General features: G+C 48.1%; 9 protein-coding genes across 9 annotated transcripts; 6 read left to right on the forward strand and 3 right to left on the reverse strand.

Moving 5' to 3' along the window:
- Positions 1-642: 642 nt before the first annotated feature.
- On the forward strand, positions 643-1,758 carry CTRU02_211543 (uncharacterized protein; the record flags this gene model as incomplete). Its single annotated transcript, XM_070205653.1, has 1 exon — positions 643-1,758. One exon carries the CDS (start codon positions 643-645, stop codon positions 1,756-1,758), a length of 1,116 nt encoding a protein of 371 aa, XP_070060466.1.
- Positions 1,759-2,235: 477 nt separating this feature from the next.
- On the forward strand, positions 2,236-3,969 carry CTRU02_211544 (reverse transcriptase-like protein; the record flags this gene model as incomplete). The annotated part of the gene is made up of 1 exon (XM_070205654.1): positions 2,236-3,969. The coding sequence occupies one exon, from the start codon at positions 2,236-2,238 to the stop codon at positions 3,967-3,969; it is 1,734 nt and encodes a 577-aa protein (XP_070060467.1).
- A 57-nt stretch (positions 3,970-4,026) lies between these two features.
- CTRU02_211545 (RNase H-like protein) lies at positions 4,027-4,386 on the forward strand (the record flags this gene model as incomplete). Its single annotated transcript, XM_070205655.1, has 1 exon — positions 4,027-4,386. One exon carries the CDS (start codon positions 4,027-4,029, stop codon positions 4,384-4,386), a length of 360 nt encoding a protein of 119 aa, XP_070060468.1.
- A 129-nt stretch (positions 4,387-4,515) lies between these two features.
- On the reverse strand, positions 4,516-5,410 carry CTRU02_211546 (uncharacterized protein; the record flags this gene model as incomplete). Its single annotated transcript, XM_070205656.1, has 3 exons — positions 4,516-4,764; positions 4,972-5,016; positions 5,405-5,410. 3 exons carry the CDS (start codon positions 5,408-5,410, stop codon positions 4,516-4,518), a joined length of 300 nt encoding a protein of 99 aa, XP_070060469.1.
- Positions 5,411-10,823: 5,413 nt separating this feature from the next.
- CTRU02_211547 (uncharacterized protein) lies at positions 10,824-11,501 on the forward strand (the record flags this gene model as incomplete). The annotated part of the gene is made up of 1 exon (XM_036732285.1): positions 10,824-11,501. One exon carries the CDS (start codon positions 10,824-10,826, stop codon positions 11,499-11,501), a length of 678 nt encoding a protein of 225 aa, XP_036575914.1.
- Positions 11,502-15,171: 3,670 nt separating this feature from the next.
- On the forward strand, positions 15,172-17,093 carry CTRU02_211548 (flavin-binding monooxygenase; the record flags this gene model as incomplete). Its single annotated transcript, XM_036732286.1, has 3 exons — positions 15,172-15,754; positions 15,804-16,903; positions 16,953-17,093. The coding sequence occupies 3 exons, from the start codon at positions 15,172-15,174 to the stop codon at positions 17,091-17,093; spliced, it is 1,824 nt and encodes a 607-aa protein (XP_036575915.1).
- A 1,153-nt stretch (positions 17,094-18,246) lies between these two features.
- Positions 18,247-18,867, forward strand: CTRU02_211550 (tetratricopeptide repeat domain containing protein; the record flags this gene model as incomplete). Its single annotated transcript, XM_036732288.1, has 1 exon — positions 18,247-18,867. One exon carries the CDS (start codon positions 18,247-18,249, stop codon positions 18,865-18,867), a length of 621 nt encoding a protein of 206 aa, XP_036575916.1.
- An 898-nt stretch (positions 18,868-19,765) lies between these two features.
- On the reverse strand, positions 19,766-20,436 carry CTRU02_211549 (uncharacterized protein; the record flags this gene model as incomplete). The annotated part of the gene is made up of 2 exons (XM_036732287.1): positions 19,766-20,062; positions 20,392-20,436. 2 exons carry the CDS (start codon positions 20,434-20,436, stop codon positions 19,766-19,768), a joined length of 342 nt encoding a protein of 113 aa, XP_036575917.1.
- A 5,982-nt stretch (positions 20,437-26,418) lies between these two features.
- CTRU02_211551 (short-chain dehydrogenase reductase) lies at positions 26,419-27,374 on the reverse strand (the record flags this gene model as incomplete). The annotated part of the gene is made up of 3 exons (XM_036732289.2): positions 26,419-26,681; positions 26,746-27,280; positions 27,330-27,374. The coding sequence occupies 3 exons, from the start codon at positions 27,372-27,374 to the stop codon at positions 26,419-26,421; spliced, it is 843 nt and encodes a 280-aa protein (XP_036575918.2).
- Positions 27,375-27,721: the final 347 nt, after the last annotated feature.

The raw sequence follows: 27,721 nt of genomic DNA on the forward strand, positions 1-27,721 counted from the left end.
GAACCAGCGATAGAGTCAATCGAACCTTCGTACGATACCGAACGAGCAAGCAGGAAGTCAAATACTCGAGATCAATCAAGCACACAGAATCTACCCCCAGGGGCAAGATATACCCAGGAGATCGAGAGCTTCCCACAGATACAGGATCGTACAACAAGTATCTATACAGCAAACAGTATTTACGATCTTCCACCACGACGCATAGTCCAGAATGGACCGTGCGAACCAAGCACGATTGCGGTCTTTCAGAAGGGATGGAAGAAAGAGAGGAACTATACTGGCAAACCGTACGATATCCTGTATGACAAGGCCAAGATTTTCATCAGCTTCTGCAGACGATTGCGAATAACAGAGGACCAATACCATGCCGTGTTTCCAGACATCTTAGCCGATCGTGCGGAGGAATTCTACCTCCACCATATCGGGCCAACAAAGAGGTGGGACGAGATTTACAAGATGCTAGATGCACATTTCAATACAGACATCAACCACAATCTCTACTATACAGATTGGACAACATTATCTTTCGTACGAGTTAAACGTGAGGAACCAGACAAGAAACCGATCGAGGTCCTCGAAGCATTATTTGATAAGTTATCTCTCGTACAACGAGCACTAGGTACAGGATTCCAAGGAGAAATTATGCTTCGCACGCAAGTTATCCAGGCATGCCGAGGCGTACCAGAGCTAGAGAACGCCCTCAGTAATCACAAGTCTGACCAGACATGTGAGGAGCTATTCTCTAACTTACGAGCCTCGCTACAAGTTGCAATCGATAGGAAGACAATATCGTACGACATTAACTTTGTCGATAGGCGGTATAATTCCAACCAGAGAAGCAGACATAAGCAACAACCCTACCGAAGACCTCAAGGACAGACGTACGAAAGACAAGACCAAGGGAACATATCCCAAGGAAAACCTACCCGTACGAACACAAGCAAAAGATGCTTCATCTGTAAGAAGACAGGCTGTTGGTCGACAAACCATTCTGATGAGGAACGCAAATATGCAAGAGACCAATACCTACAAGCATGTTATACACTCCACCAGGAGCCGTACGATGATTTTACAGCATATCTACAAGAAGTAGAGGGAGATAACCCTGTTGAAAATATTTCTGATGGTGACGATGATGATACTGGAGACGAGGAGGTTTCAATTTTCCTTACTTCAGCAGCATTCTTCCACCGTACGACAGGGGAAGACATTTTCTCAGCTCCAAAGACAGTAGAAGCAACTCAATTCGTACTACAAGACCCATATACATCAGTTTACCAAGGGGAACTTTGGGACACAGGTGCAGCGAAAGTTTCTACAGTCGGCAAGTCACAGGTCATAGCATACCTCAGGGAAAACCCACAAGCAAAAGTATCCTGGAAACCAGGGTCGGTCTACGTACGATTCGGAGACGGACGCTTAAACACATCAATCGGGACTATCATCACGGAGAATCCAATCGGACGAGTGAAGTACCATATCTTCGAGTCAGCTACGCCATTCTTATTCTCTTTAAAAGATGCAGATAGACTAAAGGCATACTTCAACAACATTGCGAATGTTATCGTACGACGAGATGGGAAACATATTCCAGTCGTACGCAAATGGGGCCATGCTTTTTTCAATCTCAGCAAAAGAGAGTCAAGTATTTTCTTTACGGAGGTACAACTAAGGCGTTTACATAGACGATTTGGACATCCTCGTACGGAACGACTATACCAACTTCTGAAAAACGCTGGACACGACGATATTAGCTAGTCGATTTTAGAAAAGGTCCAGAAGTTCTGTCACAACTGCCAGTCGCACGATCCAGCTCCAAGGAGATTTAAGTTCTCCCTTAAGGACGAGAGCTATTTCAATTACGAAATCGTGGTAGATGTCGTACGACTGAAGGACAAAAATGCCTTACATGTGATCGATACGGAAACAAGCTTTCAAGGAGCAACATTCCTAAAATCCCTTTCCGCACGAGACACATGGAATGCGTTAACCAAATGTTGGATTAACACCTATGTCGGTCCACCAGACCATATCGTACACGATCCGGGGACAAACTTCGCATCTACTGAATTCCGCAAACATGCCGAAATTATGGGTATTACGTGCGATGAGATGCCAGTAGAAGCACACTGGGCAGTCGGCAAAGTCGAGAGAGCTCACGCTCCCTTAAGGCGAGCGTACGATATCCTTCATACCGAACTCAGTCATAATACAGACGATGAGACAATCCTACAGATGGCTATCAAAGCGTTAAACGATACAGCTGGACCGTACGGAATCGTACCAACACTTCTGGTATTCGGTACTTATCCACGTATTAACAAGGATTCACCACCATCACCAGAAATCGTACAACGGGCAGAAGCCGCCCAGAAGGCAAGGAAGTTACTTCAAGGCATCCGCGCAGAGGTTGAGATCAACCGTGCGATCAATACAAGGAACGGTCCTAATATTCAACAAGTCTTATCCCTCCCTATCCAGAGCGAAGTCATGGTATGGAGAGAAAACAAGGGATGGACCGGACCGTACGAAGTACAGGGGATTGAGGGACATAATGTAACTGTGAACATGATAAACGGACCTACACAGTTTCGGGCGACACACGTCAAACCATACTATAGGGACGATACACAACCCCAGGAAGAGTCTGAACCAGACGTCGCACGGAAAATCCCTCAACCACAACCAAGGAAAAGAGGACGGCCAAAGAAGGGTCAAAGAAGGGCCGTACGACAATCCCCAAGACATTTTCTCACTCAGAAAGAGAAAGACAACTACGAGTTAGCAGTAAAACTCCGACTTGACAACATAATCACAACACCAGGATTACCGTACGAAGAGTCGGATAGGATTGAGATCGACGCGTTAATCAACCAGGGAGTCTTTACCTTTATTCGGTACGACCCAGACAAACACTCCAACATACGGATCTTTCGTACACGAATGGTTAGAGAAATCAAAAACAAAACCACGAAGCCGTACGAAAAGTCAAGACTAGTAATCCAAGGATATGGTGACCAGGAAAAGGAGGAAATCCTTACACAGGCACCAACGATCCAGAGGATGAGTCAGAGACTACTCCTCGCCCTTGGACCTACCCTCGTACGAGACTTCAAGTGTCAAGGAGAACTCAGGGATATTACGCAGGCATATACCCAATCGGACGATCCATTAAAAAGAACAATTATCGCACGACTTCCCAGGGAACTCGAGGGTAAATACCCAGAAAGAACACTCCTACATATCGTGAAGCCGCTCTACGGATTAGCAGAATCAGGTCTTTACTGGTATAAGACGTACGCTATACACTACAAGGAGGACCTTGGAATGATAGAGTCAACGTACGACCTATGCCTCCTTTATACTACGACAGGAGCAGACGACTTTGGTATCACGGCAATGCAAACAGACGATACAATGAGTTTCGCAACAGCAAGTTTCTCCGTACGGGAAGAGGAACAATTGGAGAAGAAGGGCCTTCGTGCGAAGCCGAAAACAATCCTATCACATAACCAAGAAGTAGATTTCAATGGCGGCAGGATTCAGTCGTACGAAGACTACTTTACTTTCTTACAGAAAGGACAAGTTAAGCAGCTCAATACTATAGAGATAGATGCACTTGATGCACGACAACAGTACGTTTCGCAGCGGGCAAGGGGCGCATACCTTGCTTCAATATGCCAGCCAGAGGCATCGTACGATTTAGCAGTCGCAGCTCAGATCAAAGAACCAAGTAAAGAGGACATTGAAGCTCTGAACGTACGACTTCAATGGCAAATAGACAACCCTGATCGAGGTCTTAAATATATTCCACTCGACTTCGTACAAACAAAGATGTATATCTTTACAGACGGATTATTTGCAAATAATACAGACCTTTCATCACAGCTTGGATTTGTTATCGTACTTGCAGAGGAAACAGCTCGTACGACGACAGACTTTGAGATCAATGGAAATATTATCCACTAGAGCTCAACGAAATGCAAACGAGTGACTCGAAGCGTACTAGCTAGCGAACTATACGGAATGACTACAGGCTTTGATAGTAGCATATCGTTAAGCAGTACCTTGAACCGGATTCTTCGTACGCTCAACCTCCCAGGAATTCCAGTCGTGATTTGTACAGACTCAAGATCTCTGTATGAATGCCTCGTACGACTAGGAACTACTGATGAGAAAAGACTTATGATCGATATCATGAGCCTGAGGGAGTCGTACGAGAAGAAAGAAATCTCAGAAGTGAGATGGATCGATGGCAAAGACAATCCAGCAGATGCTTTCACAAAGAAGTCACCAAATTCAGCGCTCGAGCAGTTAATTACGACAAGCAAGCTCAGGATAAGAATCGAAGCGTACGTGGATAGACTTGGGGGAAAAGACGAATGACAATCAACTCGTGCGATTTTACTATCGTACGAAAACCCCAATACCAAGATCCACTACCAGATGTTAGTCTATGAGAGCCGGACCCTTGAGATCATAGATAACCACCGTACGAATGAACCAATCCCCCAATTACTCCTTCTCAATCAGCTGCGGGTTGTGAGAAGAGCCAAGGAAGCTGCCAGAGGTGCCGACACCACGACCAAGCTTGCGACCAGGCGTACGGTCGGGCTGGCGAGCGCCACGGGCGTACGGCTTCCGATAGTTAGAGCGACGGGGAGACTCATCATCATCATCGTTGTCGGAATGGTTGCTACCACCAGACGAATCGGACGAACCATCCTCCTGACCACGGTGAGAGCAACGAGCGCCGTGCGACTGCTAGACGCATTCCGCACACGAGCCATCAGAGAGGGTCCTGAGACGAACACACTCCCGGAATCGAGGAGAGCCAGAGGTCGCACACTTGCTGGCGCAAGCAGGCATCGTACGACCTCGAGACTGAATGATGATCGCGATGAAGTAACTAGAGCGTCGTATGATAGAGGCGACGAACTCTTGAACGCTCATGTTGCTAGTCATACGCACTTCAATGTCGTGCGACGGCAGGGCAAGAGCATTACGTTCATCGTTCTAGACCATGGTTAGAAAACATAAAAGGGAAAAAAAAAAAAAAAAGCGTTGAATGAGAATGATTGTTCAACGTACGAAGAGAAGAGAGAAGAAGTGGTGTACGAAGAGGAGAAAAGGTAAGTAAGAGGAAAAGAAGAAAAGACGCGTTTTTATCATTTCAATACGGAAAGCTCTGCCTAAGTAGGCAGAAAAAAAAAAAAAAAAAAACAAGAAAAAGTGAGGTGAAGCAATAGAGGAAGGCACGTAGGACACGCGACTTACTCAACCGACAAGAGAGGAAGGCGTACGAGACGACTTCCTACATTCACCCTTACGACACATATTAATCAAGTAAAGCTATTACGAACTGGAATAGCGCAACCTAATTGGACAAAGGATAGGCACGTACGGTCATAAAAAGAAAAGTTGTGAGTGTTGGAATAACGATAATCACATGACCGTACGACAAGGCTGTCACAGGCAAAGGGGTGTATAGGTGGCATGACTAGCACCTGTAACACCTAAATGTCTGAGGAAGGGATCATGGTTTATTACCTGTCATGCACGACTCGTGTCTAGGTATGGACAGAGATATATCTGTTCGTACGGAAGGCAACATCTAGTTAGGAAAGGTAATCACGGAAAATAGAATCTTTGGTTCACCCTACATTTATGACAGTACGATCGTACAGAGAGCCCATTCAACAACTAGCATATATCTTAAACCTAAATAGAAGTAGTTTATTATATATATCGAGTAACTATATAAAGTTTAGACTTAGTATAGTCTAACTTTTCCATTAGTATTAGATCTCTTTTAGTTAGTTTATAACTTCCTCGAGAAAAACTATATAATATATTTATATAAGACTAAGTAGCTAATAATATAGCTATGTTAGTATATATATATAAAGAGGAATTCTTAGCTAAAGTCTTATATAACGCATGCTTTATTACTTATTATAAAGGCAAGGAAGTTTATAGCTTAGTAAAATACTGCTTAAAGCTGCTCGGGGGTTTGATAGCGCTATAGTTTATAGCATTTTCGAATATCTTCTAAGCTATGTTGTAAGACTATAAAGCCTTCCGTCTATAAGTATAAAAGAATATCTAAATCAGATAGCTTATAATTAAAGAAAAGCTAGAAGATACGTTATAGTAAGGCGTTAGAAAATTCTATACGGACTTTATAGCAGAGGTTTAAGCTTTATAAGAAACGTTTAAATATTAACGGAAAAACCTAAATTTAGAATAATTTAGAAAGATATATAATTATATTAGAATAAGTCTAGCTATTTTAAAACTTTTAATAATAATAAATTAAAAAAGAGTAAGGTCGATACGTAGCCGGCTAGCTATAGTAAGATATTATAATAGTCTATATAGAGATTTACGAAGGAGAACGGGAAAATATAGATATTAGCAAAGAAATATAAATTAAGTATCTTAAAAAAAACCTAAAAACGCAAAGGTATAGATAGTCTTATACTTCTATATAAGGGTATTAAACCCTATATAAAAGTACCTAACTTATAAACTAAAGTTACTAATCGTAAACGCTTATATCTATCTTCTTATTCTTATAAATATACCTATCGTTTCTATATGCTAGATTCCCGATTTTATACGCCTTAGTAAGTATCTATATGTTACGGCCAGCTATCTGACAGTAGGGTTCTGCTAACAGAAGGTGCAGTAAGAGACTAACACTGGTTCGTAGAGGTCGTTCTGGTAGATCGTAGGGTTAGGGTAAGGTGATCAGTCTTACACTATGGTAACGAGGTTCTTAGTATTCACAATACTGAGAGGTAAGCTGAAAGTCATTCGAGGATGAATCACAAGTTGATTGCTGAAGAACTATCTAGAGGGCTTGAGCAGGTACTCAAGTCCTGGTCTATATAGGAGTCTATCTACACGTATTGTCTGTAGTCGTTGGAGATCATATTGATCGAACATGATCCGTTGGCCCCCAACTCTTCTTGGATCATTCTGACCTAGAATGATTCATCACGTGACTTGTTCCGTTCTATAGTTCTTCCGTTCCGAGAGGTTACCTTTTGTTCCCGTGGCCCTGCATACAAAGTCCTGTCATAACCGCCCAACCGAGTGGGTCCTGTTAGGTGTATCTAACGGGTCGTAACACTATAGTATTATATAAATATATATTTACGTTATTTCTAATTATTATACGGTCGTATAGGATTTTATAAAGTCTTGCTTAGTCGTAATAAAGCTTAATCTCAATATTTTCGTTCTTATCTATATATAACTATAGTTAGTAAAAATATATAGACAATACTAGATATATATAATAATATACTATACTTAATATTAATAAGCTTATCTATAATAGAAACTAACGTATTTCTAATAAGTCGTATATGCTTAAGCTTAACGTTATAGACTATATTAAGAAAGTTATACTCTATATAGGAGATATATAACTTCTTACTATTTAAGGTAGAAGTATAAATCTCTATAGTAAGTTGCTTCGAAGGGGACGAGGCTATATAGAATAGATTAGATTTATATTTAGTTATATATAGGTTAGGACGAAACTTACCGAAGCTATAGTTAGAAGCGCTAGAATTATTTATATAGTTAGTATAGCTAGCATAGCCGTCTAGAATAATATAGGTATTATATAGACTATTGCTTTTAATATAGTTTTTATACTAGTCTTTACCTTTATACGTATTTCCGTATATATATATAAAGAAAGAGTTAGTATTCTATATATACTTATACTTAAGCGTTTTTTTCTATCGTCTTCCGTTCTTAACTATAAAGCAAATATCGATTAAGTTATAAGCTTATATAATATATAAGTAAAAAAGTAAGGTATATATAGGGGTATAAGGAGACTATACCTCTACTTCCTTATTATCTAGAATATTATTAATAAGAGTATTACTAGTATAAGGAATACTATTTATAATAAGTTAGTATAATATTATAAGGGAATTATAAAAGTATATATATAGGTAAGGTAGTAGCTAGTTCCGAAAGCATAAGTATATATAGAGGGTAGCTTAGTAGGCAACTTTATAAGAATCTTTATATCTCCGATCTTATCTAGCATAAGCTTAGCAGCTAGCTTTATATCTTAAGCTATAATATACGGTAGTATAAAGTAATATCGAGTATCGTTCGGGATTATAAGGATGTTATAAGATATTATAAGATATTATAAGATATTATAAGATGTTATAAAGCTTTACTAGAAAACTATATATAATATAACGAAGGCGACGCCTAGCGCCTAGGGATATACGAATCTATATAAAAGCTAATAGTTAGTAAATAATTATATAGAAATATATAAAAGCTTAAAAAATCGGAAAAAAAAATCAAAAATAAAGAAGATAAAAGAAAATAGAAGTATAATAAAAGATAAAAACTAAATCTTTATAAAACAGTATAGAAAGCGTTATAAATTTCTATATAATAAGGGTTATATATCTAAACTCTGCTTAGCATAGGGAAAAGGAAGAAGTTCTAAGCCTTACTAAATTCCTATTTATTTATCGATTTACGCGCATAGACTATATACCTAATCAACCGGAACCGGAAGATTTAACCTCCGACGGATTATTATAAAGCCTCGTAGGGGGCTATAGTTCTATATAGTAAACCCTTATTTCCTAAAAAGGCAAATACCTACTTAGAAATATATAAAAACAAAAATCGTTTTACGCGAGATTACATATATTTACGCTTATAGGGTGTTCCTATCACTACCTTGAATTTTGACCCAGTGCGCCCTGCGGACTGCCGTACTAAGGCTCTCATTGTCAGGCACCTGTGAATACCGAAGTCATTTTGAATCATACTGAGCGAACAAATACGCGGAGGCTTCTCCGCGCATGCATGGTGATGCGAGAAAACGGCCTAGAACACATCGGCGAACGGCAAGGTGCGGGCACAAAATCGCTCAGATTGAAGATCCTTTTCGGACCTTTTGGACCAGGCTACGATTAGTGATGACTGACAAGGCAATTGTCGAGGAGGATTCTTAAGGACCGGCCTTTTACCCGCTGCACAGAGGTCACCATTGTCGAGGAGCGCCACAACAAGGCAATTTTCGTCAACCGAAAGTAGCTGCTACCATTTTGTGGTATTTCAACTTACATTCAAGCCCTCTTCATTGGCGGGCGTCCTCGTCTCTGCTGGATGGGTACTACTGCAAGCACTTTTGGCCAGAACCCCCTCAGCCCCATCAACATTTGCCAACATGACGCCAAAGCGCCGTCAGGTCCCCATCAGTTTTTTCTCCCGCCCACGTCTGACGGCGTGTGAAACTGGGCAGAGGCGGGCAGGACCAACAATGCACTTATGCCGTGTGCCATGACCATAGTGACTTGACTCTGGACCAGAGTGACTTGGTTACTTGGTGACTTGAGAGTGGGAAAAAGCAAGAACATGGCAACATTCAGCCCGGGGCTAAAAGCCTTGTGGGAACCCAGGCAACCAGTAGAAACCAGTTGATGTGAAAAACTAGCATGGATGTACCGTAGTGGAAATCCGCCCTGTCGATCACTCCTCACGCTACGCTGTCATGGCTTGCCTCTAGGTACGAATCCTCCCTTTCCGACTGGCCGGCAGAAACTGTTGGCCCTGCGGATGACCCGCTTACGGTCCCGCGCCGAGTCATCCAGCTGCGTGGCGTTTGGTTCCTTCGTCGTTTTGTCTGCGGGCTTTTCTTCCCTTTTCTTCTGCGTTGTTCCCGTCTGGCGGTACGCTGTACCTGCATCTGCCGTCAGCCCAAGGTGAGGGCCACAATGGCACATCACCCGCCAGCAGATAACTCCCGTGCCGTCCGACCACGAGCCGTAGCCCCCGCTTTGCCGCCCCCTTGGGATCCCCTCGGCCCCTTGGCCGCCCTTTCACAAGAGTCGAAAGTACGTTTGGTTCCTGGCGGTTCCTGTTACTAAGCTATATTCGGCCAGGTTCAGGGACCCATGAGCGATTTTCGATCCCTGACAGCGCGCATCCTCTTTGCCTCGTTGGGCCTTGGCCATGCTTTTTTCATGGTTCCTTTGCCCGAAATGTTCAATTCTGGCCCCCCCCCAAGGTACATTTTTCTGGCATGTACTCCTGGCTTAGTCTGACGGTTTTCCACCCCCTCCTTTAGGGCTCCGGAAACTTTGTTTGGTCACCTTGTTTCTTGATGGATTAACCTCAGTATCGGGGATGTTTCTAATGGTTCCATTGGTTCCACAACCGACTTGTCAGATTCCTGGCAGCCTTTGATTGACCAGCGAGCCCGACTCACGTATGCGGGTCCCACAGCCTCGACCCTCTGACTCTCTCAATCTCACATCCCGAAAGGGGCCCAGAAGCCCTTGTTCCAGCACGGTCACACCGCGGAGAGTGCCTCGTCTGTGGGTTCGTTGAAGCCTGCTACGTGGGCCTTCACAGATGGCTTGGGCGAGCTGGTTCGTTGCGTGTGGGTGACATCTCATCTCCGGAGGGTACAACGCTGCTGCTCCACGTTGCCATCCGTTCTTGTGTAAGATAGGATTTTGTATAAAGCTCCCCCAGTTTCATCTCATCCAGGATGGTCTTGAACGGATCACCAACCAACTCTCTCTTTCCATTCTCCAGTCATTCCCTCGGCCGGACCCGACAGCTCGCAGATCAGGCATCGCTCCTTTGATACGCGCAACCAATACAGTAGCAGCTTCACTCCTTTGCAAGCCTACCTCATCCAATCTTTCTGAGAAAGAATCACCAAGCCTCCAATCTTAGAGAGCTACTCAAACACCGGCAATCCTTCGTTTCGGAAAAAGAGACTCAGTCCTTACAAACACACTTCAACCAACAAAATGTTCGCTTCCACTTTGACCACCTTCCTTGCTGCTTCGGCCAGCTTGGTCTCGGCCGCTTCCATCCCTATCCGGTCCGCCGGCCAGTCCGGCACCGCAAGCGTTACTCCCCATGACGTCTACTCGTCCTCCATTGGTGTCCTCGGTTGCAAGATCGACATCAACCGCGTCGCCTACTGGCCCAACCCCGTCAGCTGCAAGGACATTTGCGTTAAGGTCTCTTACGGGGGACGCAGCCTCAAGCTTCTCCGCATCGACCAGTCCGGCGGCGCTTATGACATTTCTTACGACGCCTGGAACTACCTCAGCACCGGCCAGAGTGCTACCGAGAACCCCACCCAGGGCGGTGGTATCCAGATGGAGTGGGAGGCTCTCGACGCTGAGGAGTGCAAGCCTCTCCTCAAGGATGGCAGGCTGCCCCTCTCTGCTGCCAACAGCATGAACTACCTGTCTTCTTGCCTTGCCGATCCCGATAGCTTCGTTGCCAAGAACCACGCCCTGTACAACATCCAGAACTCCGCCTGCACCTGGGGCGTCGATGAGGAGTGCAACCTTGACTTGACCGTCAGCAACCAGGCCTCTTGCCCCAGCGGTCTCGGCTCTGTCAAGGCCTTGAAGGATCTTCCTGTTGACAACATTGCCTACGGAACCGGAGTTTCCACCACTGCCCTCCAGTAAGCGAGCGCACTTGCACGGGATGCAACACCAGGATACCACCAAATGATGCATACGATATTATGATATTTGTACATAGTTTTATAGAAGAGACCCAAAAGCAGTCCAATCCTTTTGAAAATCTAGCTCCCTTCCTGATCAGAATATTGTGACGACTATGATTCAGTAGAAATCGATGGCCACGAATGAGATCCTCGGCGATCCGCATGGTGGTTTTCGGCATCAGATTGACCTTATAATCGTCCTAATGAAACATGAAATTGTGTGCGAGACAAGCTTGATGACTTTATCGAAGATCTGAGCCTGTTGGTTGGGTCTGAATGTTGAAAGCTTGGCACAAGGTCTTAGTAACAAAGACTGCACCGCGGATTAAAGCGGGATAATACTTTTGTCTCAGTGCTGAATAATGACCTTCGCACATGCTGTTGGCTTTTGATGGCCCCAGTCGCGGGTCTTTTAGTGACAGCCCCCATGTCTCAGTGTTGCATAACCGCCCGATGCCCCCAACCATTCAATTTTGACCTTATGGTTTCTGTGAATAGCAAGAATGTAGATTGTACTTCGCTTTGAGCTTATGGGAGTTTGTGAGCTCGTTATCTGAAGTACACATTAGACTCCAACTTTAGTATCAGTACGACATGGAATTCCTGCGTCAGGGTCTCAAACAACAGTTTCTCTGGCGGTTAAGTAATCTCCACTTTCTCACATCTGTGATGAGGCTCTAGAGAAGAAATGAAAACTTTCTTTTTGAACCTTGCTTATCAAGGCGCGCTGGTGCGGTTCAAGACATGTACGTCACCTCCAGCAGAGCTCGTTCAGGGAACACTCAGCCACGACCCTAATGACATGGCTTGCCTACTGAGAACTTCAAACATTTTATTTGCCAGAGACTTTTATGGCGCCCAACTAGGCCGGCGGTGATTTAATCGTGCTAGCCGCGCCATAATGTTGGTGTATCTCACAGTTGCTCAGTCATACTGACAACTTTATCACAAAAGCCTTATTACATACTCGTGATACTTGCTTACACTGGGGTCGGTACGCTTTAAGAACAAGTGGCTGACTTGTTATCGCTTCAGCATTCCTCCAGTCATGGAAAAAAGCAAAGCAAGCCTTTGGCGTTACAATGACAGTACCAAGATTGCCGTACGAAAAGCAAGTTACTTACTTATCCGTTTCTCTTGGGCATTGAGTAGAGACATCAACAACCAGAACGTTTGTTAGTCCTTTCCCGGAGATTTGATGTTCAAAAAAATGTAAATGTTTGTCCTCCAAGTGTAATGAAACGTTGAATGAGACTCTGTCTATCCAATATTGCGCGGCCATCATACAATTCCCTGGACCAGTCGAATGCTCAGTATTTGGGAACTAACTAGCCATATTCAATTTGCCAGCTGTCGTGGTCGAGGAGCTTTTGTTGCTTTCCAGTCTTATTTTCCATCAAAATGATAACGCTACGATTGGACCCAAACTCGCAACATATTTTTGATTAAGTTGCTGTTTATCCTTCAGTTATCTTTCTTCACAATGCTTCTCTTCGCTTGTGTTCAGTAGTGGCGGAGATGCCTTCCCATTATGTCAATGGAGATGTTGGTCTAACATTCAGCCAGGGCAAACAAGATGCTCGTCCTGAAAATGAATTCCCAACTGTATTCATATCAGGAAGTGATGATTGTCACCATAGCCCCATGTGGTCAGGTTTCATCGTCAGATTCAAAGTGATCCGTCAGTCGAATGATCACGTTAATAGTGACTGCGAGGGATACGACCCCGGTTGCTATGAGATCGTAAACTGTCTGTCTTGTCGGGGACAAGAATTTAGGCTAGATTTTCACATCCAAGCATAAACTTAAACTCAAATGGCTGTACCAGGTCAATCGTCCCAACTTCACCTAGATGTATATTGGCATACGTTGTCGTTTACTACACATCTATGGGATAGCTGCAGATACATTAAGAGCAGCTTATGGACATCAAGGTTCTAAAGAGCAGCAAGAAAAGGTTTGTTAGAATGCATATCTCATGCCGTTTGGTTAGGGTCGGCTATCCTGTATGTTCTGTGCAAGTGGCAAACTGCACACCCTGGCTTTTATGAAGTTGCTCGCTTGTGCTAGCTACCAGTAACCTATGGATGGCCTCCGAAGATAAAGGCTCGTATTCAACCTACTTAAGCCAATGAATTTCAAAATCATGCACGGAGATTACAGCTTGCATGATTGTTTGTGTCTATTTGCAAGTGATACGGTGAAGCAACGGTACAACATCGTCTCCGCAAACAACTCCATTTCGACTGATAGACGCGCCTTTGAAAGAGATTTCAGGAGCTGTACGATAAATTGAAGCTTACTGAAACAAATATAATGGGCAAATGAGTTACTCAAATTTGTTTAACCTCAAGACAGAGCGTCAACCAAGGAGTTCACGGCAGGAGTGCTGAGAGTGATGACAGAGTCATCCCTTAGTGAGTAGTTGAACACTTCTCCCGTGTATTGAATTGTATGCACGTCTTTTCGGTAAACTTAAACCGAGTAATTATCGAGATTTAAGCGTGAGAATTAGAATTTCACAGAGTGAAAATACCAACCGGTTGTGGTCTTCGATGGAGCCTTGGCCAACACGTTTGAAACGGATTTTATTAAGAGTCAGCGCATATTCCGAAGCAAAAACTCACCAAGGAAATTCAAACTAGCACAAAAGAAGGAATGCTTATTTACGATGAAGCCAAGGGTCGGCGCTGGGTCTCGAGAATATAGCGCTGAAGTGAGGCTTAACGAGCGCAGTCAAGCTACGAATAGCACGCACTTGGACAGAAGTTGTCACAGCAACAGAGAACTGGCAGGTCAATTTGGAAACTTGCTTTCTGTTGTCCTATTGCTTTTCTTGGCTGCCTGAGTTCTGGTTTGAGACGGATCACGGATTGGTTTGGTAACTCGAAAGTAGACCACAATCACAGCAGCAAACCTTTCTAAACTGCAACTCTTCAGGAATTAGTAACTGGCTAGAAGCGAAAACCTGTGCTTATTTCGGACCAAAACTATGTTGAGGCTCTTTCATTCTACAGCGTTCCTATGCCGTCCAGGATTGACATCGCCAGCCAGGGAGTTGCGCCTTTTAAAGTAGCCAAAAGTTAAACAAATTCGAGAAGCTACCCTCCGACAAGGTTACACGTTGTCCCCTGGCTAAACTTTCCAGTCACTCACTTCACAGACTGACCTCGATGTCAACCAATACCCGGGTTCATTGCGTAGCTCGTGTTCCGCAGGAAAATTCAATGTCACCTTGTCCATTTTTTAGGTAATTCGACCGCTTAAAAATCGCGTCAATCCCACCATAACTTGCCCCTCCCCAACATCTCATTGGCGCAATTCGACGATCACTGGTGGGGGATGATCAGATAAGATTATCGCATCCATCTCCCTGCATAAGGTATCCCGAGTTATAACAAGCTTTCGGCGCCCGTCCAGCAGCGTTCATCCCATTGAATTCCGAGTCGGGGAGGCAAATGGGGCATGGCTCCCCGCAACGCCGAACAGGGAACGGGTGTGGGTTGAACCAATACGCTATCTGACGCTATCGGTCTCTCTTATGTATGGAAAGGCTCGTCCCGCCATTCTTCAGCGCTTCTTTCCGCCCCCCTTGCACATCCAAATTCCAAAAGATCACCCAGAAAAACATGGATGGCACTCGTCTTCCCGAACTGCCGGTCTTGGCTCTTCAAGAAGGAGTCGACCGGACACAGATCGACGCCGGAAAGATTTCCGCCGACTGGCTCGCAACGCTAGAGCGCCGCTTCACCGAAAAGTCATTCGGTGATCTTTCAGATCTGTTCATTGACAACTGCTGGTGGAGAGACATCGTCGGTCTGTCATGGGATTTCACCTGCAAACAGGGGCAAGAATCAATCAGCAAGTACCTTAATTCAGCAGAGCATGGGCTCTCAGATATTCAAACCAGCAAATTCGGTGGGCTGCAACCGTTGTTGATTGACTTTGGCGGACAGATTTGGATCCAGACGGGCTTCACATTCAAAACTCCGCATGGAGAGGGCAAAGGTCTATTGAAGTTGGTGAATGTTGGGTTGACAGAATGGAAGGCATGGACGATATTCACCCAGCTAGAGAAGCTCGATTTTCAAAAGGAGCTAGAGGCAGAGAGAGACGCTCAATTGCCGGGAACAGAAGCGCCCGCTACTAGTGGTGTTAATGGCCATCAGACTTCTGAGGTAGAAGATGTGCAAGTCTTAATCGTAGGCGCTGGTCAGTTGTCCCAACTCTCGTCTATGTTTATTACTAACGCATCTCGTAGCCCAAGCTGGGCTTATGCTCGGAGCGCGGCTCAAGCATATGGGAATCAAGACACTCCTTGTGGAGAGAAACGCCAGGCTTGGCGACTCATGGCGGCAGCGATACCAGAGCGTCACGCTCCACACGCCAACTTACACGGATCATTGGGCATTCCTCAAGTTCCCGGAGACCTGGCCTAAGTTTCTGGTAGGAGACAAAGTCGCCGAATGGATGGAGCACTACGGACAACTCATGGGCCTCGATATCCTGTACAATACCGAGGTCACAAAGGTCACATACGACGGAGCTGCCAAGAAGTATACCGTTCAAACTCAAACACCGGAGGGGTTACAGACTATCTCAGCACGCCATGTAGTCTTAGCCACTGGTGTCTTCGGAGACCAACCAATTGTCCCTAGTTTCCCTGGTCAGGACTCTTTCAAGGGCCAGATATACCACTCCAAACAACACAAGTCTGCCGCCGAGATCCCAGACGTGGGCAAAAAAAAGGTGGTGGTTATCGGAGCCGCGACCAGTGGCCACGACATCTCTGCGGATTTCGTCACGCACGGGGCCAAGGAGGTGACCATGGTCCAGCGAAACGCGATCTTCTCCATTTCTAGAGAGTCTTGGGAGACCTTCATTCTCTCGTTGTGGAAGATTGACGGACTCAGCACCGAGGAGGCGGACATCGTGGGCAACGCCATTCCTTTGGCGGTCATCAGGACCATGAGCATCGGTCTCACGAAGATGATGGCCGAGCGTGACAAAGAAGTGCACGACGGGCTGAAGAAGGCTGGTCTAGAAATCAAGGAGGGCGAGGACGGTTACGGCCTAGCGGACTTCCAGCTTATCAAAGGAGGGCAGTACTACATTGACCAAGGCGCGAACAAGATGATCATTGACGGCCGAATCAAAATCAGACGATGCGAACAGGGCGTGAAGGAGTTTCAGGAAGATGGGCTCGTTCTCGCTGACGGGAGAAAGATTGAGGCGGATGTTGTGGTTTTCGCGACTGGGTTTCAGAAGGAGACAACCACCATTGAGAAGTTGATGGGCCCGGAAGTTACAAAGAGACTGCGGAAGTTTGGACAGCTGGACGAGGAGCAAGAGAGATCTGGGGTAAGTTGATAAACCTAGTTTTTGTTGGAGAGTACTGACAAGAATCCAGTGGTGGCGATCGACTGGAGTGCCAGGGTTCTGGTACATGACTGGCAGCTTCATGTACTGTCGACAGTTCTCCTTGCCATTGGCTCTGCAGATTGCGGCAGTTGAGAAGGGCCTCAACAAGTCTCATTACGACGAAGTCTGAAGCCAGAAAAGGAGGAATATCTGAACAGGCGCATGGCCAACTAAGCAATGCTGTGCTGTCTTGTTTAGATTTTTAATTTTTCCTATTCCGGTTGTTCATGCTGGCCTACGCGGTTTAGACTTGCCTAATTACAGGCCACAACAACTACCACCATTTTGGAGGTGAATAGCAAGTAAGGAAGCCTGAATTTAGCACGTTGGACCCATTTAGAAGTAGGTTTGTAGTATAAGCCTAGTACCTTAGGTGTAGATTACAGCCACGCTTACTCCTTACAACCAAGGGAGTTTACGTACCTAAGTTTGCAATGTGGATTGGCTTCAGGCAATCCTGACAATCTCACAATTTGCCGCCAAGTATTGATAAATCGTCACAAAGATCCTGAGTAAAGGTGAGTTTGCAACTTAGACAGCAATCGTGCAAGACAGGGTAGCTCCAGATGTCACTCGTCCCGGAGTGTTGAAGAAATCAGCTCTGGAATGTTGTTTGTGCACCCCATATGATGGCTGTAATCAGAAAAAAATACCGAGCATACCGGTAGGTATTCATTCATCGAATGCACTTCGTGGAACAGGTGCAAGACATGTCAAAGTGAGACGTAGGGTAGTGATCACTACCAACGTGGCCAACGATGACAAGAGAGACATCTGCTGGCGATCTTGAAGCAGAGTGAGCAGCGGCATCCCAAACAAGAACCACATGGAAAAGTACAAAAACACCAACGAGGAATGTGAGTCTCTACGGTTTACCCGAAGCCTCGTGGTCATTGGAACGCGAGGTCTCAGTCAGTCATTATCAAAAAGTATCTCAGAGAAGTAAAGCTGTGGAACCCACAACCACGCTATCAGCACGTGACTTCACATGCGCCCAGGCCCGATAAGCATTAACGTTCAGAGAAGTGTCCTCTACCCATGTCCCAAATGGGGGTCCGACTCGGGACGGACCAGCTGGCAACAACCTCACAACCACCAAACCACGATCCCACGTCCTGACGACTCTGCGGTCCGACTTCACCACCTCACGACAAAAAGATACCCGAAGACGACCACACACATACACACACACACACACACCCTACCCTTCTTTTCAAAAGAAAGATCCATAATCCGCAACAAGTAACGCCAAAGGGAAAAATAAAATCAAAGACATCGCCAAAATGTCTGAACTCACTCACTTCGACCTTCTCCCCCTCCAAATAGATCCCCAGTCCAAGGCGATCACGGCTCCGTCATCCTCCTCCCGCGCCTTGGCCAACGAGCTCGCTCAACTAAACGCCCTCCACCGCTCCCTCGTCACCTCCGACACCACAACCCAGCACGGCGTGCCGCCGCCGCCGATGCCCGTCAACCCCAAACGCTCCGCCAACGTCTCCAAGCTCCGCGACAGCGGCAACGCCGAGTTCCACAAGAAGAAGTACGCCGAGGCCGTCAAGTTCTACACCCTGGGTCTCCAGATGGCCCTCACCAGGCCCCTGTGGGAGCCCTCCCAGCTCGTCCGCGAGGAGGTCGCGAGCCTGTACGCCAACCGCGCGCAGGCGCACATGGCGCTGCAGCAGTGGGCGGAGGGCTCCGTGGATGCCGAGGCGAGCGTCGAGGCGCGCAAGGTCGGAAATGCCAAGGCCTGGTGGCGCAGAGGACGCTGCCTCATGGAGATGGGCCGGCTCGAGGAGGCGCGGGAGTGGGTTGGCAAGGCGCTCGAGTACGAGGGCGAGGAGGGTGAGCTTGTTGCGCAGCTCAAGGAGATCGAGGCCAAGATTGAGCAGAAGGAGAACGCTTGAGTTGACAAGACACATGCGAGGCTACGAGAAGACTATCACGGTGAAAAGGATATTAGCAGGTGTCGTCGGCGTCACAACAGCAAAACATGCCTCCGAAGCCAGATACTGAGCACGGTTGACACGGTTGAATATAGAGGAGATAGCGGACAGCGGAGGATTAGCCGTACAGGGAGTGGGAGTACTCGGCTGGCGGAGTCAGCACCATGGATCGGAGGTGGATAGACGAGAGCCATTTGCATGGCAGGGCTCACAGGAGAGCCTGCCATTTTTCTCTGGTAAAAACTCCCAGTCTCACTTCACGGGCGGCGAACCAAGTCTACAGCATACGCGGAATCGGGTCATTCAGCATTTCTAGTATACCACATGTACCAATACCTATGACTATGAACCCCAATTCGTGAGAGGACGTGTACCATGACTCAAGTCGTATCTTGAAAGTAGTGCCTTCAAAGAAAAAGGGAAAAGGTATGTAACACGGCCCGAGCATCGTAGTAAACCATTTAAACACTATGCATGGGATGCCATCATTGCGTACTCGCTCCAACATCCTCTGGATATCCCAACAGACCAAATAGAAAGAAAGCCCATGCGTGAGGGTGCTTGTCTTCGCAGCCGCCCATTTCCATTATCCTCCCATCTCACCGTTTGCAAGCACGTAGACTGTTGATACTCAGATCGGTACCGTTTCGCATGGCCGAACTAGCTGTTGTTCGGAGCGCCCAAGTCAATCATCCAGTGCTCTGGGCCATAAATTCGTCGCTTGCTCTCCATTCAGTTCATCTGCGTCGCTAGTCGGCGGTGTGTAATTCTTTCCCGCCCATCGACAAGTTCGTGTCGTGATTGAGTCTGGCCTCAAGCGGCCATTGTTTGCGTGAAGTGGCGATTAAGAAGGCGGTCCTTAGGCAGCGGTGGTCTTCTCGGTCAAAGTCTTGCCGCGCGGGCGCATGACGGCGTCCTGACTGCTCATTCTGCGATCCAACGCACGCTCCAGCTTGGCACCGAGGGCCAACTTGCTCATGTTTGCAGTCTTCTCCTCGCTCAATGTGACTCTCTGGGAGCTAAGGGCCTTGTTCTCCATGCGGTCGAGTCCGGTCGCGATATCGACAATTTCTGCGTGAGCAGAGTCGGTGGTCTGGACGGTATTGGCGAATGAGGGTGCCATGCTGAATGTACTGTATCGCACAGAGGCTCGCACCTGTGAAGGGGGGGTTTCAGTCAGAACGGTGCTCATACTTGGGTAGTTAGGCGTGTGGGAGTATGTTAAGGAGACAAGAGGATAACGAGAAAGAGGGAAATCGCACGGGAGGAGTAGGTATTAAGGCACAAACAAGATGCAGGGAGCAAGGTAGTGCGTGTCGTGAGGGGCGTTGGGTGGGAGGTGAGTTGTCGAGAGTTGCGGCGTCAAAGAGGCAAAAGGGTTCGAAAAATGAGGCGTGGCACGAGGAGACGGAACCAAACACCAGGTAAAGGAAGCACGGAAAGGCTAGAGCAAAAAAGCCAATATCAGGAGACAAGACAACGTACTGAGGGAGCCATGATGGGACGAGAGGAGTCGAGTGAGGTGGGCATGGTGATTTTTGGGTTTGGCGAGATCCCTGCGGGAAAAAAAGGTTTTGCAGAAAGTGGCCGTCCAGTGTCTTGTCGAGAATGGTTCGAGTTTCCACAGCCCGGGGCTTGCTTCACGACTGTCGGACCAAGCACAAGAGGTACAGGGCAGCTGGGACGACAGGCGAGGATCTAGCAGCTCCTGTAGAGGTACTGTTTTTTCCCTTGCGGCGAACGGCGTGGGTACAGGCGGCAGCGGCAACGGCAGCGATTGACAAGTAACGGTAGCGGCTCCCGGGGGGGCACGCGAGAGCAAGGCAGAGAAGCGGATTGATTTCGTTTATTCGTTTCCTCGTTCTGGGGTGAGGTCACAGGGGACTTTCGATGAGGGTAGGTTGCAGGACCGTTGACGGGGGAGTTGGAAGTGGATTGTTGTAAAGTGGAATGAGATGGATGAGGACACAGGCGAGATTGAGGTTCGGGGAGGGGACGATCGATGGGTCCGAACTGGGGATTGGGTCGTATCGCGCAAAAAGTTCGAAGTGGGCGAGTCCAAGAAAAGGAGGTTCGAGGGCGGAAGAGGGATTGAAATGGAAATAGAGGGAGAGGGAGAGAGAGAGAGAGAGGAGACAAGACGGAGGAGAACTGGAGACTGGAGACAGATGGAGATGGACAGACCAGGGTTCAGGTTCAGGTACAAGAGTGGGTTTCTGGATTTCTCGGGCGGAAGCGAGGCGAGGGAAGAGAGCGAGAAAAAGAGAGAGAGCGGAAAGAGCAATTATCAATTAATCAGGCACCGGTAAGTACGGGTACCTGACGTGGTTGCAAAGGCAGGAACGGAACGGGTGGGTGACAGCTGGCGCAGGCACAGGTACAGGCACTGGTACAGGCACTGGTACAGGTAGGCACAACACAAAGATAAGCAGGAGTATGCAGAGGAAGGAATTACCCAGGTGGGAACACAAGGCAGTGAGGCAGTCAGTCAGACAGTCAGGTGGTAAGGCTAGCGCATCGCGCCTACGTCTGTTCCTTCCTAAATTACCCCCGTAAATGGCGAGTCCCATGTCCCATTTGGAGGCAAGCGTGGCAGGCACAGGTCGGAACGGCATACGGGTTAGAAACAGAGCTATCTCGCAGGAAGGAAAGGGAGTGAGTGCCTGTCTAGGGAAGGCGGCCTTAATCTCAAACAGATCAGGAGAAGGAGTACCTGAGTGGATGAGGATGGGCAGAGCGGGGCCAGGAGAGAGAACCTATCCTGCGTAACGAACGGGCTTGGGAAGGTGCCAAGTGTATTGTGTGGAAAGAGCGACCTGCACCGGCCATCCACTGCCACTGGGCTAAACGGAAAGCAGGTCGCAGGCAAGAGCCATGTGCAGAGCAGGGATGCTGGCGGTAGGGGCTAGACCGGCAGCTCAGGGTCGACCCATGTCGGCCGTTTTTTTCCCTTCCAGCTCCTCTTCACCCACTTTCAAGCCACCACGGAAGTTTGCAAATGCACTGTACTAGAAGCGTAGGGTGCCGTGGATACATGCCTCGTACCAACCATAGTGCGTGAGAGATGGTGACTTGCATGAGCTGGTCTGTCTCACTGAGCTCTATTAGCGCCGTGCCAGCAGCCCAACTACTAGATTAGATTTCCCCGCTAAGACATTACCAGCCTGATTGACTGACCAACTAATAAGCTGACTGCTTGCTTTCCAGCCTATTTCTTTTCTCCTGAGAATGGTAAAATAGGAGGATAAAAAGTCTATCATTGACTCGGGAGTAAAAAACAGCTAGAATTATCTGTAACGATGGCCTGGAATTACTAAATACCTCGTCCCAGCGACCAGTGCTCCAGACTCGGCATCTAGGGGTTCCCCCCCTCCATCCACTGTAGTCGTTCTGCCTTGCCTGCCCTTGCCTGCCTCCTTGTTCGGACATTTCCAGTGGGTGGCATGCGTGTGAGGGTGGTAGGTCCGTTCCTCCCACAGAAAACTTGAAAGGCAGGGCAACTACCTGGACGGCAGCAGTGTACATATGTAGGTAGGTACAGTGCAGTGCAGTGCAGTGCAGTGCAGTGCAGTAAGGCCTCCTTCCCCTACTTCCGCAGTAGTCAGATCCAAACCATGGCAAGAACCGCATTATAAAAACATCAGCAGCGATGGCGGCGGCGGCGGCGGTGTTAGGAGAGAACCGACCCGGAAGGCCAAGCCCAGCCTCCCGGCACCTTCCCTACCATGACACGAAGTCACCAACCTAAATTCTCCCTTCTGGCATGCCCGAACCGGATGCTACCTGCCTTTACAGAGTAGCAACACTCTTTCCAAATTCACAATTGCTTCTTTTCGGCTCGCTCCTTGTGAAAAGCTCCCACATTGTCTCCCTCTCCCGGGTTTCACGCCCAGTTCCCAGTACCGTGGATGTCATGTTTCTCAAATACCCCGGCCGCATGTTCCATGTTTCTTCTACTACAACAATAATACCTAATCCTTTGTTTTTTGCTGCCCCCTCCCCTTCCCCCCGTCCCATGTCGCATGTCCGCGATCGTCGGGGTCCCATTGAAATGCCCCGACCCCATCCTCAGCCCGCCTGCATCTGGATACCCTCGTCATTGTTACTGCTCCGTCCTCGGCCGGATGCGTCAGCTTGCTAGCAAAGCCAACTAGACACCAAAGAGACTTAGAGACACATGGCGAAAGGTTATGAATGCCCTTTCAACTGCCGAATCGCAATCTTCGCCCGTCGACGTTTTCTCACACCCCTCGCTTATTCACTTATTCTTTGCCTTCCACCGGTAGATCCGTTCTATTCCATCATCTTCGACAACCCTGTCGGCCTCTCCCTCGTCCTGAATCCTCATATCCATGACATGATATGACATGACCATGGCAGCAGCGGCAGCAGCAGCAGCAGGTTACGGCAAATACGATGCACTACCCACAAGGGGCTACCGCTCAGACGCAAAGATCATCTGTGGGAAAGGGGGCACAAGGACCACCATTTCGAAAGAGGAATCAAACGAAGGAATGCCCGCCCACATGGGCCGATCATCTATCCAGCCAGCCATTCATTCATCCATCCATCCACTACCAGTCCATCTCAGCCGTGTTTACCATATCAACTCCAACAGTTTTCGACGCATCCAAGAGGTCCGGGAGCCACTCCAGTAAATCACAACAGCACAACGGAGCAGCTTGCGAAGGCCACTCACACCTCCTCATAAACTCCTTTTCGGGAACACATCTCCGAATCCACGTGTCGCGTGCTTCAATTGAGTTCGGGCCCCTCCCCTCCCTACTCTGGCTTATTCTGCTCTCTCCCTAATTCGGTCAGAACCATTTGTTACCCTCAACTTGGTTCCCAATGAGTGGCTTTTCCTTCCGCCCACCGATCGGATCTACACAGCCAAGGCCGCCGGATCCTGCGCAATGAACCAGATTGTCAGACCTCCTCAATGTCCGTACGGAAACAAGCCGATTGACACTGACACCGCTGAACGCGCCTGGTAGTTGTAGTCAGACAGGGTCTCGGCCACTGTCAAACATCCGGTGGCTGTCATTCTGGCCTGAACCTCGTCCGCAATGTGTTTTAGCCCATTGTCGATCATTTTGGCCAAGCAAGCCCCAGAGACCCTGACACTCAGGCCGTAACGGACCCAAGTTCCACCACATTCCTTCTTCGTCGGGTGAGTCTCGTCTATCGCGGCAAACAAGACTTTGAGTACGTCCGAAGGGCCGTTAACGTCAACCCACCTGTCGCTCAGTGAAAGCCACTATGGGCAGTGTCCGTCTGGCTTAACTCTATCGGCCAGAATGACGCCCCTGAAATAAGAGTCCAGCTTCGCCGCTTTGAAAACGGCCCAGTAATGACGACTACCCATCGTAGACGATGAGCTTGTCGATCAGCATATGACGAGACCAGCCACCTACCGGCAATTGTCGAGTCTGTCGAGCACCTCCACCACTTTATCTCGCTAAGGATAGCACGTATTGTATTCCAAGCTATCTGTACACATGGCCCGTCTCAGATCATCGGCGTCTGTCTTTGTGTCTTCCGCTCACACCATCGAGACCACCAGTTGGCCCTCCTCAGACCACTTTCGATGTTACTCTGGCCTGACAGGTACGCCAATGGTTGCTTCCCCTCACTTGCGTCTAGTCCTTTCTAAGCAGTGCGTTCATTGCTGCATGCTTCGCACGTGGCAAACGCACCCATTCCCCAGCCGCTAGGCACTGCTCTGTACTACAAAGTACATGGCCTCGTGGAACCACATAGGGTTTTCAGCGGATGGCACATTCTTATCCTTGGCAGAGACCATCATTATTAGCATTGCCTTTCTGTCGTTGTGCCTGCCGCTTGGTCAAGCTTTGCTATATCTGAACCTCAAACTTAGCATGACGTTGGCTTCCTTTTGAACGAATCGCTGAAGTTGGCTAATTACTATCTCATGATTCACGCTTTAACCTGCTGGAAGGGATGTTCAGCTCAACAGGCAAAACCAATCAATCCCCATCCCGCATCTGCTTTCGTCGCCCCAAAAAGCTGCGGGTACTACCATTCGGCCGCATGTTGCCACCCTGTTGCGCACGAAACTAGTTCTTCAGGTTTCATTGCGGATGTTGACCTGAATAGCCCCGTGTCTCCAGACCTGTACATGTGCAAATGCCTCGGCTTTCATTTGACTTCTTCCGCAATTGTTACGTTGGTATTTCAAAGGCAAGGGACGCTATATTCCGCGACAGCACAAGATTACCACCCTCGAGTCATGCCCCAGTTCGGCTCGGACACGTCCCAGAGCTCATTGGGACAAACGGTTACCCACTCACTCTGGCGCGGCCCAAGTTCAACAGGTCCCACCTCTTCCACGTGGTTTCCCGCATTCTCAAGAAACAGATTCCTGGGAGCCCCATGAGAAATCAACGCTCAGGTCGAGCGAAGTGTTCCAAAAGAACAGCTTGATTCGCTGCAGAGCAACGTATTTTGTAACTGTGCGGTTCTGGCTATTACTGGCACCGTAAATTGCAGATAGCTAGATGCTTCGGACGCGATTTGTGTTTGCCAAGAATCCGCCCCATCCCCAAATCCGGTTGACTGTTCTTCAATGACTTGCTGACCTGAATAGCCAAGCCGTCCCGACTACATGCCCTCGGCATTCGCCTGCAACCCTAGGTTATCATCCTGTGGGCCATGTATACAGTTCAAAACCAATACCACCTGCCGCCGTTGCTCAACTTTGGCCTCATCCAATGTGCTGTCAATCATACATTGACTGCGGCGGTGAATGTTACTATTGCGGACCCAGTACCCCTCGCTTTGATAGATCTTCCATACACGATGGTTAGCAAGAGAACTTGTGCGCTGCCTACGAATCTTGGCAATATGGACGACTGCGTCAGTATATCTCTCCTGATTCAACAACCATGCTGTCAAGCGTCCGAGTTATCCGAGCTTTGGAGGTCTTAGGGTAAACCGCCTCGTGGCCCGCCATCAAGGCCCGCTTGGGCTGGTCACTTGCTGTGGGCTGACGCCAACTGCGCTGTGCAAGTTGTCAAGCTTTGTCAAAACGTCGAACACGTGCACTACCGCGGAGAAACGAAGCAAGGTCGACGCAAATGTAGCCAAGGCTTTTTCGAGGGAGCGGTAAGACCGGAAGTCAAGACAGGCTGCTGCTTCTGATAAGTTTGCCTTCTCCTGATGTGTTCCTTGATGGTGGGGAATGCAGGCAGCTTCTGGACCTCTTCCAGGGTCGTGCTCAAGACAACTAACGAAACAATTTACCTTGACAGCTGCATTGAGACGGCAGTGGCTTTGGGCAGTTAAGCCCAGCAAGTATCAATAGTTTTCAAGTTTGACAAATAACCGTTCGTATTTGGTTGTCTGGGTTGAATTAATGGTACGGGGCTGGGGCTGGCTTCCAAAAGGTTGAGAATACAGCTCACTTGGTGAGAAGATAAATCAACAAATCATAAACAACTCTAATTAAGAGCAGCAGGATGTTTTTTGTTTGTCTGATGCATCCCACAACTATAGACCTTTGAGAACCGCGAGGGTTATTCCCGCATCTATCAATATTCCTGTCCCATTGACATAATTGGACGCAGGACTGCACAAGAAGACCACCACGTCGCCTACCTCGTCCGCCTCAGCCGGACGTCCTTCCGGCGAAACGGCCTGGACAAACTCACGCATTCCGGGTGCACGCGAGGTTTCGTCCTCGTACATGGCCGTGTTGACCCACCCCGGTGCGACCGCGTTGACCCGGATGTGCTTCTCTCTCACATCCTTTGCTGCAAACCTGTCAGATTCATCCCCCTCATCGCCAATGGTACGGCAACGACAGAATTGGCTTACCTGTAGCCCTTGTTATTCCCAACGATGCGTGTTTTGAGGCAGAGTACGCGACCTTGTGCTGCACGGATCCATACGCCAACGCAGAGAGCACGTTGACAATAGACCCCCGCGACAGCTCTCTTTCCGCGCCCAGAACCGTCTTGTACCTGGTTCTCTCCTGCTTCTCCATGATCTTCACAGCAGCCCTCGTGACGACCAACAGTCCTCGAGTATTCACGTTCCAGGTCTCGTCAAAGATGGCCATGTCATTATCCGGCACCTTGGGGTCTCCCAGCCCGCCGACACCGGCGCTGTTGACGAGGTAATCCAGTCTTTCAAAATCTTCGGCGACCTTTTGCAATAAGGTTGTGACGGCCGCCTCGTCCCTGACGTCGAGCTTGTATCCCCGCGCTTGGTAGTCGGGGTTGGTGGCGTACTCTTTGCTCTTGGCAGCAGCGGCTACGGCGCTGTCCTCGTCGATGTCGGCGAAGATGACGGCGCGGGCGCCCGATGCAGCGAAAGTGAAACCCGTCGCGCGGCCGACACCGCTGCCGGCCTTGTTATGTCAGACGAGATTTGACCTGGGCGCTGAAAGCGGAACTTACTCCGGTGATGAAGGCTACGCCTTCGGTCTTGTAAGAGGCTGCCATATTGTGAGGGAGTTTCTGTCGAGGTTCCTTGGGGTCTTGATGGATGCAGGACGCGAGGTGTGAGTGCTTCTTATGTGTCCCTCCCTTTCCTCCCCCCCAATCCCTCTTTCTCTCTCCGGACTGCGTCGGATGTAGAACTGTCCCAATGCTCAGTGACATGCCGATGTAACCAGAAGAGCGATCCATCCAAGCATGCCATCGGCCGCCAGGCATGTGCGTTGACGTGATTCGCCGAACAGTAGTTGCTGACGGCGCAGCATGTAGCATGCAATCTACGCCTCTCGGGTAGCACAGCAGGAAGCTGGTGGAAGAGGGAAATATACCCGATCTGGAATCTTGGCGAGAGT

Source organism: Colletotrichum truncatum (genome assembly GCF_014235925.2).
Source record: "Colletotrichum truncatum strain CMES1059 chromosome Unknown Contig_0008, whole genome shotgun sequence".
In the NCBI taxonomy this organism is placed as follows: Eukaryota; Fungi; Ascomycota; class Sordariomycetes; order Glomerellales; family Glomerellaceae; genus Colletotrichum; species Colletotrichum truncatum.